The 12663-nt window shown below is 35.0% G+C and overlaps 1 protein-coding gene across 1 annotated transcript in view; it reads right to left on the bottom strand.

Moving 5' to 3' along the window:
- Window positions 1–12663, bottom strand: part of SNAP91 (synaptosome associated protein 91) — a 90537-nt gene that overhangs the window by 47457 nt on the left and 30417 nt on the right. Inside the window, exon 3 of the mRNA XM_087944065.1 lies at window positions 1999–2141. Coding sequence (XP_087800191.1) covers window positions 1999–2141 — 143 coding nt within the window. The remainder of the gene's footprint in view (window positions 1–1998; window positions 2142–12663) is intronic.

The raw sequence follows: 12663 nt of genomic DNA, 5'->3' as shown, positions 1-12663 counted from the left end.
AGATATTTATTGAAACTGATAAGGGAGACTCTGTAAAAAAAAAAACTTTAAAGATAAGATTTGAAGCAAATACTTTGCCATGCATTCAAAGTAAAAAAAAAATATAAAATGAGATCCCAGTTCATAAATACACACATATAGTGTAAGAAAATAAAAAAAGGTTGCCTCTTTTTAAAAATTATGAAAATATGTGTAGATCAAAGCACTTTTCTTTGTACCGTATTTGCGGCGTATAAGACGACTTTTTGCCCTGAAAAACATGCCTCCAAGTGGGGGGTCGTCTTATACGCCGGGGGACTCCGACTCCCACTTCGAGCTTGAGTTGCAGCCAGGAGGGAGGCTGGGGGGGCGTGTGTGTGTGTGTGTGTGTGTGTGTGTGTGTGGCGGGTGTCACTCGCCACGCGCTGCGCAACCTTTCCCCTCTTCCTTCCTTAGCGGTGTGGGGAGGAGAGGATTCAAGATCCTCACGTGCGACGTACTTTTCTTTTTCTTTTTGCACGCAGGTTTTGCATGCGGGCGGCTGTAGGTTAAGGATGGGGAGCCCCGGGTGGGTTATCAGGTTTTACGGTGCTTCCAACATGTGCGAACGGTGGGAGAGCGGAGAAGAGAGCAGCGAGCGCCCGCTGTGTGAAATCCTGCCGTCAAAGCAACACTGGGGGAGGCAGGGTATAAATTTACCAGGTTAATGTAGCAATGGTGATTAATGCCCAGAACATTGTTTGCGGGTATTGGTGTGTGTGTGTGTGTGTGTGTGTGTGTGTGTGTGTGTGGTGGTGGTGAGGAGAGGTTGTCCTTTGAATGCGGAAAAGTAGGTGTGACCTTGTGTAGGAAAATAAAGAGATCCTTTTTAGCGTGTTTGGCTTCTTTGCCTCCCTCGTTCGTTTTGACGTGGAGATAATGGCCTTCGGGCGGGAGGGAAGAAAACGGTAGCTGGATCATTTCAAATTTCACTTACTCTCCTGCCTCACTTCAATATGTCTGAGCGATTCCAGATACTGGAAGACTTTTTGAATGAAAGTGTTACCTCCATTTTTTTTTTAAAGAGGGCCACTTGGGGAAAAAAAGATTCTAAGGAATTCCTTGTTTCTTGATTAAAGAGAAGGCATTGAATATACTGTTCCTTGGCAGCCTTTTCAGTGTCCGGGTTTTTGGTGTGTGTGTGTGTGTGTGTGTGTGTGTGTGTGTGTGTGTGTGTGTGTGTGAGAGAGAGAGAGAGAGAGAGAGAGAGAGAGAGAGAGAGAGAGAGATCAGCTGTATTGAGAAGAGAACGTTTCCTGTGTTCTCATTTTATTTACAACATATTTTACGCTTAATGGTAAGCAATGAAAAATATTTTTAAAACTCATTTCTAAACTCCATAGCTATTTGCATATTCTTGGTTCAAAATTGGATTAGCTCATTTCAAAATTGTCCAAAGCAGAAAAGTGCGTCAAAAAAAAAAAAAAGTGCAAAAGTGGAAGGTGTGTGGAAGAGGGGTAGTCTTATACGGCGAGTATATAACAAACTCTATATTTTGAGTGGAAATGTTGTGGGGTCGTCTTATACGCCCAGTCGTCTTATACGCGGCAAATACGGTATATCAGAGAAGTACAGAGATCTTATTTTTACATAATAACACTAAATTCTTTCAGCGGATTCTAACATTGCATGACCAAAGGCCTAACAGCCTAATGCAGTTACCTACCTAAATCCTGAATTTCCATATTCTCTAACCTAAGATTTATTTCAAATGATCCCCAATCTCCAGAGCATATATATCTATTAGATGCATGAAACGCTGGGGTAGAATTATCTCCTTCAGTAAGCAGAGTGGATCATTTATCCTCTGAAACATTCATAGAAGAAAACCCCACATAAACTAAATATTTTATACTGCCTTAACAGCGTATCAGATAAGCTCACTACTTGCTATAACTTTTTCTTTTTTTAGAGTTTATGAGACAAACACAGGCTTTCTTAACAATCCCTTGCTTTAGCTTTGAGGGCTAAAAAGCTTACCTCATTGCCATGAACCATTAGATGATGTGTTGCAACTAAGGCTTTGAAGACAACAACCCAACTAGTGTTTGTCGCTCTTTCAAAGAGGGTATCAGCCATTTGTGGAATGTTGACATTTGTCTCATTTGTGGCCTGGATTAGGTCTACAATATTTGGAGAAGAATAGTAACAGTAAATATAGAGAGAAGATGATGTACTGGTTAAAGAGAATATAGTTACAAATTACTGACCAAAATCATTACATGAACAGTAGTAATTTCGCTAAAAAATAAGTTTAAGGTTAAAAATAAGCCATTTGGTGTATAATACTTAGAAAAACCAATATAAGATAAAATGGAAAACAGTTCCTTATTGGATGGTCTAACATTATTGCTATTGCCAAAGTTTATTTTGTGAGAGTTTGTTTTTGCAGTGAACGAATAACAAGGGAGAAGAAACAGTAAAAAAGCAGATAAAAAAATATGCGGCCCAAGTCCATTTTGGATTTGGCTCAATTAAAAATTATAGCCATATTTGTGTATATGTATAAATGCTTTGCTGTTTTAGTCTTTTTTTTAAAAAGTTTTTATTGGTTTTTAAAAACAAATATAAACAAACAAAACATAAAAACATCAAACCATCTTCCATATGTATACATACAGTGTGCCGGTTGGTTTACAAATTGTTTTGTGCTTCCATTTCGTAGTCTTCAATTACAATTACATTGCATATAATCTTGTATTTTCAATCAAAAATTAAATACCTTAGTATCATTATTAATCAATCATTTGACTATACTTTTATTCATTCATGTTTTACAAGATAATAATAATTTACTTAGTTTGTTTTATAATAGTTCATATTATCATCCCAAATCTATCCTAAGATCATTTTGTAGATATAATAAGAAAGAAGTAAATCTTTATATATTTATTATTTTCTAAAAGTCTACATATTTAATTACTGTATTTTATTGTCTAACCATTGATAGAATAGACCTCAAATTTTATAAAATTGTTTATCCTCTTGTTCTCTAATTTCAAATGTCAATCTACTCATTTCAGCACATTCCAATATTTTCTTAATGATTTCCTCCTGTGATGGTGGTTTCTCATTTTTCCAGTTTTTGGCAAATACAATCCTAGCCGCTGTTAATACATTTACAATCAGATATTTCAGGTCTTTACTATATATTTCAGGTAAAATTCCCAATAAAAATATCTCTGGTTTCAAGTCTATATGTTTTTTTGTCATTTTTTCCAACCATGTGTGGAATTTAGTCCAGTATTTTTTAGCATCCACACAAGTCCAACACATATGGTAATATGAGCCAGATGTTTGATGACATTTCCAACATTTTTCGGATTTATTCTTGAACATTCTTGATATTCTTGTCGGGGGGAAATGCCACCTGTAAAACATCTTATACAAATTTTCTTTATATGCTGTTGAAATTGTCATTTTATAATTTTGAGACCACAATTTTTGCCATTTCTCTAAATCGATCCCATATCCAAAATTCTTTCCCAAAGCAATCATTGTTTCTTTGACTTGTTCTTCTTCTAGCTTAATTTCTAATAAATATCCATACAATTTTTTAATCACCTTTTCATCAGTACCTGTCAAAATCTTATCTAAATCAGTCAATTTATCATAGAAACCTTCCATTTTAGAATCTTTATCATACCTTGAATGTATTTGTGCATATGAAAACCAATTCATCTTTATAACTTGTTCCTCTAGTTTTTGTATAGATTTGAGTTTCACTCAATATTTCACCATATCTAACTGTTTGTTCCTTTTTGTATATTATAGGATAAGAAAATGCTTCAATTGTCGATAGCCAGACTGGAATTTTCAAATAACATTGTCTTTTAATCTTCTCCCAGTTTAACCACAGAGACTCCCGTATATAATGTCTTCTAAAATACCCCTGTGTGTTAGTTCCTTTATACCATAAAAAAGCATGCCACCCCAACAACAAATCATGTCCTTCTAATGTCAACAATCTAGTATTTCTTAGTGTTATCCATTCCTTAACCCACATCAGATTTGTAGCTTGATAATACAACTCTCAATTAGGCAAACCAAATCCTCCTCTAATTCTAGCATCTTGCAAAAGTTTTAACTTTATTCTCGCTTTCTTACCTTGCCATATATATTTCAACACAATTTTATTTAAATCTTCAAAGTAATCTTTTCCAAGCCTAATTGGAATTGTTTGAAGCAAATATAAAATTCTGGGTAATATATTCATCTTGATTGTTGAAATTCTCCCTATTAGTGACAGTTGCAAATTTTCCCACTTTGCCAGATCTAGCGCTATCTGCTGTTTAAGTTTGATATAATTATTCTCTTTTAATGTACTACATCTTGCTGTCAAATATATCCCCAAGTACTTGATCTTATTTGTGACCTTAATTTTCAATATGTCTGCCAGTTCTTCCTTTTGTCTTAATAGCATATTCTTTGTCAAGATCTTTGTCTTGTCTTTATTTATTTTCAAACCAGCCACCTTTCCATATGTCTCTATCTTTTCTATCAATTTTGATGCTGTTTCTAAAGGGTCTTCTAAGATGAAAACCAGATCATCTGCAAATGCTTACAGCTTAAATTCTTCCTTTTTGATTTTCATTCCTTTTATATTCTTTTCATCTCTAATATTTACAATACAAAAATTTATGCCACCAGATAAAGACCGAATGCACCAATTATCACATTAAACAAGAGGAAAACCTTCTAAGCACCAATTCCACCCGTGCTTTTACAATTTTGTAAACAACAAACTAAAAGGCTCAAGGTCCATCCCTCCCTTGATAGGACCTGATGGTAAAGACTGCAACGATGACACCATTAAAGCCAACATCTTTAACACATTCTTCGGCTCAGTATTTGTAAACAGCAATGGATCATGCCCAGTATTTCCTAGCCGTACCACAGATAACAACAATGATCTAATACATATCGATTTCACAGAAGACAATGTTGAAAAATCACTACGCAATCTAAAACCATCTCTATCTATTGGACCGGATGGAATATGTGCCTACTTCTTAAGAAAGCTATCCACTGCCATAGCCAAACCTCTAAGCATAATCTTTGAAAAATCTTTCAGGACCAGCTCCTTGCCTAACCTATGGTCACAAGCCACTGTCATCCCCATCTTCAAAAAGGGAGACCCAAGCCTAGTTGAAAATTACAGACCAATCTCCTTATGCTGCGTCACCTGTAAAGTCATGGAATCAATTATTAACCAATCCATCATCCTCCACTTAGAGACAAACAACCTACTCTCCAATAAACAATTTGGTTTCAGAAAAAAACTATCCTGTAATCTGCAACTCTTACACTGCAAAAATATATGGACGACACAACTCGACCAGGGCAAAGCAATAGACGCAATCTACATAGACTTCTGTAAAGCCTTTGATTCAGTGGTACACGACAAACTACTCCTAAAAATAAAATCTTCAAATCTCAACAAATAAATGCTCTGTCTTACATATTGGCAAAAAAATCAGAAAATAAAATACAAGCTGAATAGTCAAGATCTTGTTGATGACCCAAGCTCTGTAAAGGACCTTGGAATACTCACCTCTAATGATCTAAGTGCTAGAGCCCACTGCAACTACATAGCCAAAAAGGCATTAAGAGTTGTTAACCTAATCCTACGTAGCTTTTTCTCTGGTAATATCACACTACTAACCAGAGCATACAAAACATTTGCTAGACCAATACTCGAATACAGTTCATCAGTCTGGAACCCACATTACATATCTGATATTAGCACAATTGAGAAAGTCCAGAAATATTTCACAAGAAGAGTTCTCACTCCTCTACTCGTTGTAGAATACCTTATGCCACCAGACTTGAAATTCTAGAACTAGAAAACCTTGAATTACGCCGTCTTCAGTCTGATTTAAGCATGGTATATAAAATCATACATTGCAATGTCCTACCTGTCAATGAATACTTCAGCTTCAACCATAACAACACAAGAGCACACAATAGATACAAACTCAAAGTTAACCGCACCAAACTTGATTGCAGGAAATACGACTTCAGCAATAGAGTGGTCAATGTCTGGAATACTCTACCCGACTCTGTAGTTTCTTCCCCAAACCCCCAAAACTTTAACCTTAGACTGTCTACTATTGACCTCACCCCTTTCCTAAGAGGTCTGTAGGGGGTGTGCATAAGCGCACCAACGTGCTTACCGTCCCTGTCCTATTGTTTCTCTTATTCTTCTTTTATTTTTCTTATATGTACCCATTTCATGTATTCACAACTATGTATACACTTATACTTATTATCTTGTAAACAATTGGCAAATCAAATAAATAAATAAAATAAATATTTCTGTTTAGCACTTCCAAAGTTAACACAAACAACAAAGGTGATAGTGGGCACCCTTGTCTTGTTCCTTTTCTTATATTGATAGAGTCTGTCAGTTCTCCCTCTATCATTACCTTTGCCGTTTGCTTATACTATATAGCTTCTATTGCTTGAATAAATTTTCTAGCAAAACCCATCTGTTCCAACAGTAATAACATGAATCGCCAATTCACATTATCAAATGCCTTCTGTGCATCTAGAAATATCAGAGCCATTTATTTTTCAGGATGTGCCTCGTAGTATTCCAAGGTGTCCAAGATTACTCTCATATTGTCTTTAATTTGTCTCTTTGGCTGAAATCCATTTTGATCAGGATGAATAAAATTATTTACATATTTTTTAAGTCCTGCCAATATTGAAGCAAAAATTTTATAATCTGCATTTAGTAGAGAAATGGGTCTATAGTTCTTAATTTGTAATGGATCGGCCTCCTCTTTTGGAATAAGTGTAATATAGGCTTCTGACCATGATTTAGGTATCTTCTTCTTTAACATAACTTCATTCATAACTTCTAGCAATGGAAGATTCAACGATTCTTGTAATGTTTTGTAAAATTCTGCCGGAAGTCCATCTGGGCCTGGTGCCTTTCCATTATTTTGCTTCTTGAGTGCTTCAGTTAACTCCATCATCGTTATATTGCTTTCTAACATTGTTTCAGTCTCTTTAGGTATCTGAGGTAAATTAGCATTCTGTAAATACTGTTTAACTCTTTCCTCATCAATATTCTCTTGCATATATAATTTCCCATAGAAGTCTCGAATGATTTCCTTCTTCTCTTTACTACCATAGCAAACTTGGCCTTGGTCATCTATTAATTGCAATATTTTCCTTGATTCTTTCTCTTTTCTCAATTTGTATGCTAACCATCTACCTGGTTTGTTTGCGTCTTCAAAGTAGTTCTGTTTAGCACCTCTAATTTTCTGTGCTAATTCTTCTTTTTCTATTTGACCCATTTTATGTTTAATTATATCCATTTTTAGCTTAATGTCCTTTTTCTGTGGCATTTTCTGTAGCTCTTTTTCAAGGCTTTTATACTCATCCTCTAAGGCCTTTTCATAGTATTTCTTTTCCTTGTATAGTCTATTATCAAGCCTCTAACATACACCTTCATTGTATCCCATACATTCTGAATTGATGTATCTTCTTTTTTGTTTTCTCTAAAGAAAAAAGGCAATTCTCTCCATCCACTGTGTGAAGTCTTTTTCCTTTAAAATAGTATTATTTAACGTCCATCTAGATCTTCTTTTTTGTCCTTTCCATTTAATTGTCATTGGATTGTGATCTGCCCAAGTACTTGTTTCAATATTTATTTCTTGAATATTAGTTATTAATTCTGTTGACATCCATATCATATCTATTCTGGACCATGATAAGTGTCTATTTGAATAGAAGGTGTATTTTTTAGTTTTAACATTTCTTTCTCTCCATGTATCTTTTAAGTTTATTTCATCTACCATTTTAAAAAAAGATTTAGGGAGAGTCTTTCTGTTTTAATTCCGTTAAAATCTCCCATCATAACTATATTAGCATAGTCCAGTTCAATTATTTTCATATGTAATTTTTTGTAGAATTCTTCTTGTTTGTCATTTGGAGCATAGATTGCAATCAGGAGTGTTTTCGTATTATTGTCCATTATTTCCACCATTAATATTCTTCCATCATCATCGGTATAAATCAATTTTGCTGGGGTGGTCCCTTTAATATATAAAACCACTCCTCTTTTCTTACATTGTGTCAAGGAAGTAAATATTTTCCCTAATTTTGGCTGTATTAACAATTGTTCATATTGTTTTTTAATATGTACTTCTTGTAGACAAATTATATCAAATTTTAATTTCTCTAATTTATGAAAAGTTTTCCTTCTTTTAACGGCTGAATTAAGTCCATTTATATTAATTGTAATCAATTTTTTCTCTTCCATGGTTATATTTTATAGTTAGGTTTAGCAGCTCTCGTAGATCTTAATTCACGTTGTTCTTTGGCTTCCACCTTTCCACCTACTGCACCTTCTTCTTTTTCAGTCACCATTTGGCAGTCCTCTTGGAATTCAATTAGTGAGATCTCTTTTTCTGCCTCTTCCTCTTTCTCTCCAAAAAATTCTGTATAAAATAATTCAGCTTTCTCAGTTGAGTCAATTCTATGTCTATGTTCTTGCCATGTGAACATTAAACCTTCTGGAATCAGCCATCTATAATTCACCTCTTTTTTAAGTAGCATTTTAGTCAGGAATCGGTATTCTCTTCTCATCTCTCTCACTCTTCTAGGTATTTGTTTCAAGACCACAATCTCCTTGTCTTTATATTTCAATGTTTTCTCTTTTGCCACTTGCAATATTTGCGTTTTAATGGCTTTCTTTGTAAATCTAATGTGAACTTCTCTTGGTAAGCTATTTCTCATCACATATCTTGTGAAAACTCGATAAACCTCATCTATTCCATCCATCATCTTCTCTTGAGTTATTTCCAAAGCTTCAACAAGTATTTCTATCATTATCTCAGCTAAGTTTTGTCCTTTTTCTTCCTCTACGTTTTGGAATCGAAGATAGAATTCTGATCTATCCATCTCCCATCTCAACATACCACTTTTATCTTGTTCAACTACCGTTAATCTATTATCAATATCTCCAATCTTCTTGTCTCTTTGTTTATCTTTTTTGGAATCTCTCATCATACTTCAACATCATTTGTTGGATGTTCTCCACTTTTTCATCAGTTTTCCCTGTTCTTTGTTCAATTTTTCTCTGTTCTTTGTTCAATGTTCTCTGTTCTTTGTTCAATGTTGTCTATTCTCTTTTCAATATTCTCTGATCTTGCTTGAATATTTTGAATTCCTTGCATAATCATCTGCAGAGTCACTTTTTCTTGTTCTTTTTCTTGCTTTAACATTGTCTGTATTGAACGTTGTCCTCCAGATGGTGGAGAGGAAGAAGTAGAAGTTGAACAACCAGGAGCTGTAAATTTGCTACTCATTTTAAGCAATTCAAAATCTTCAGGTTCTTCTAAACCTTAATCCAATTGTGAAATAACCAATTATAGTTCAAAATAAAAATAGTAGAAAAAAGAAGCCCAATAGTAATGATAAAAAAAGAAAAGAAAAAAAAGGAGGACAAAATTTCTTCAGGTTCTTGTATACCTTAATCCAATCAGTAGATGAAGAAAAAGGCTTGAAAAAAAAAAAAAAAAAAAAGGAAAAGGAAAAATTCTTCAGGTTCTTCAACACCTTAATCCAATTGAAAGGTCTCAAATAGAAAAGAGTGCATAAGAATAAACCAGAAAGGTAGATGAAAAAACAAAAATACCAGGAAAGGAAAAAAAGGCTATTCCTTTAAAAAAAAAAATTAATACTAAAGCTTTCCCTTTAAAATAAAAAGCAAACGTAGAGATTGGACTTCCAAAGAAAAAAAAGAAAAACAAAGACAAGCTCCAACAAAGCCAAAAACCCAAATAGTTATTACAAGAAAAAAAAGATAAAATGAAATACAATAAAGCTGGTGAGGAGGGATAGCACAACTTTGAAAAAGTAAAAAGAGCACACTGCACTTTGTTTAATTATCCAAGGCTCTTATTATAGCTCTCTTCTCCAAAAACTTATCACCTTTTTTTCCCTTAGATTTCAACACCAGACTCCAGCTGCTAATAGAAACCCAGAAGAGCACCTGTAATAATACTCTCCCATGCTCTTCCCTCTATCTTATCAAATAGCAATGTCCTTGAAAAAGAGTCTCAGTTCTTTCTTTCTCAGCTTTGTCTGGTCACAGGGAAATAGAATATTTTCAAGCCTCTAGTTGGCAGTGTTACAAAGTTTCCTTGCTCTCACTTTCCCCCTCCTTTTCCAAGAAAGATATAATAAGAATTAATAAAAAGAAAGAAAAAGATATTTTTTAAAAAAGAAATAACTAAAAGGGAGCCTCTAGCCGAAAATATTACAAAATCAAAAAGGAGAAAAAGAAATAGATGTAAAAGAAAAAACCAGTCCAGTTTCAAAATATAAGATCATGTATAGAAAATCCAGCAATGAGAAAAAAAACCCATTACTTTGACATTCCTGTTTAAAATCGCCGCTTAATCACTTCTGTCAAAACTTTTACAGATTCTTTCTTTTCCTTAGGGTGTCCTTTCAAATCTTAGAATAAAGAAAAAGTTCTCACCAAACCGGCACACTTTCTCTTTCCATTCTCTTTTTTTTTTTTTGGAGCTGTCCCAACTTCAGCAGCTTTAATGGCTGCCTCTTTGCCGCTGGCAAGAAGAGCTTCTCCTGGATCTACCAGGGACTTTGCAGTATCCCTGGGATTGCGCAGGATGAGCGCATCCTGAGGTATCCCACAGGATGCGCTCTTCACTTTCACTCGTTTCTTCGAGACGGTTTAGATCTGATAGGACCGTCCAGGAGCAAAGATATCGGCTGCGATCTCAGATCTCCGAGATTGCATGCCATATCGTCGCGACGCCAGCTCCGCCCTCCCGGAAAGCATCTGGTGTTTTAGTCTTTTCAAAGTCATGCCATTCCCATATCAGAATACTGTAACCAATTAATTAACCACATTCTTTTTTTTGCTACTCATTGTCTGTATTCTGCACAGTAGTGGATTTTTAAGCTGTGCAGATGCAGATAAATAAACTCAACGAGACGACCATCACAAAGTACATTTATTGATTTCATCAGGTATCCTCATAACTCACATTTGTGATTAAGTTCTTCTTTAATGACCAATCCTTTGCATATCTGCCTCGTAATAAAAGATGGTTATCTCCTAACCCATCTCGTAGCAATAGAAAGCAGCTGCCATGAGTTAGGGAGTTCAGGCAAAAGTGAGGGAAACACCCCCAACCCATCGAGGGTCAAATTAGTGACCAATCGGGATTACAGATGTGGCCACGTGACATGAACTACATTTCCCAGGATACCTTTAACTACATTTGCCATGATGCATTCCCTTAAGGGGACAGCTCATAATTCGTAAGTAACTATCCAATTCCCATAGACTGGCTGGGACAGCACAACTCACTTTATAGCTTTGCCTTCGAAAATACTAAATGAGTAACCTGCAGGTTTGAGTACCTAGTGTACAAGAGACATCTTTTTTTACATTATTCTCTCATATCCATTTCTCTTGTAACAGTTCATGCCACAACATCTGTAGCAGAAGGAAATTCATTGAGACTTTTCAACCATTTCTACTTTAGACCAATACATACAGAGTTGGTTTAGAATCAGTTTAGACATTTATCTTTATCTAAGTTTAGTTAAGCAAAATGAGAGAGACAGAGAGAGAGAAAACACTTATGATTTTACACATGACTGGATATTATACTGTCAATCAAGTTCAGAACTGAATAATTATTGTTGCCCAACTCAATTGTCTTTTAAGGCAACATGTAATAGATACAAAGATATCACATTACAAACATAAAACAAGCACACAGAAAACAGCAAGTATTATCCAGATTTAAATATGTCTACTTAGTTGTAGTATATTGATTGATTTAATGACAAATTTCATTTTCTTTTTTGTACACCTGTCTAGAAGCTCAGTGACAAAATCATGACATGCTAGAATAGAGCAGATTAATGTGAAGCAATTTATACTATTGCAGATTTATTCTTATCACTATGCTCATATCGATTCCTATGATGATCCTATTTCTTCCTGTTATATTTCAGTAAGAATTGCTATTATTTATAGATTTTAATCTTAGTTGCTATAGAATCTACTACTTATAAAGCTCCTGGACATCCACATTGATACGGAAGGTATAAAGATCAATACGGCCTTAACATTCAGGACTCATAAGCAGTAATTTAAAGCAACTTCCTATTATTATATTCAAAGCAGCTCAGGTACACTTTTGCTGGCATAACAATTTTCTAAACTGGAATCAGCTTCTTCTCCCAAGACCGGTACAGTAAAAATCTCATATATCCACAGTACAGAATGGAAAAACTCACCGCAGCCAACTCGCCATGACCAACTTGACACAGTCAATTCACTGCTACCAACTCACCATAGCCAACTCGCCACGGGACAATTCAACAATTCAATTTAATTATTTAAAGTGATTTTAGTTTTTATCATTTTGTCCTTGCTTTGGCATCCTTTCTTTAATGATTCTCTTTCACTATTTCTTCAATATTACTGTACCTCTTGTCCCATGATGAGTTGGCCATGGCAAGATGTCATAGACCAGGGGTGTCCAACCTTGGCAACTTTAAGACTTGTGGACTTCAACTCCCAGAATTCCTCAGCCAGCAAAGCTTTGCTGGCTGAGGAATTCTGGGAGTTGAAGTCCACAA

Source organism: Notechis scutatus, chromosome 1, assembly GCF_049901735.1.
Source record: "Notechis scutatus isolate UNSWTSFEM ecotype Mainland chromosome 1, rNotScu1.2, whole genome shotgun sequence".
In the NCBI taxonomy this organism is placed as follows: Eukaryota; Metazoa; Chordata; class Lepidosauria; order Squamata; family Elapidae; genus Notechis; species Notechis scutatus.
This window is presented reverse-complemented; position numbering and strand designations above follow the sequence as displayed.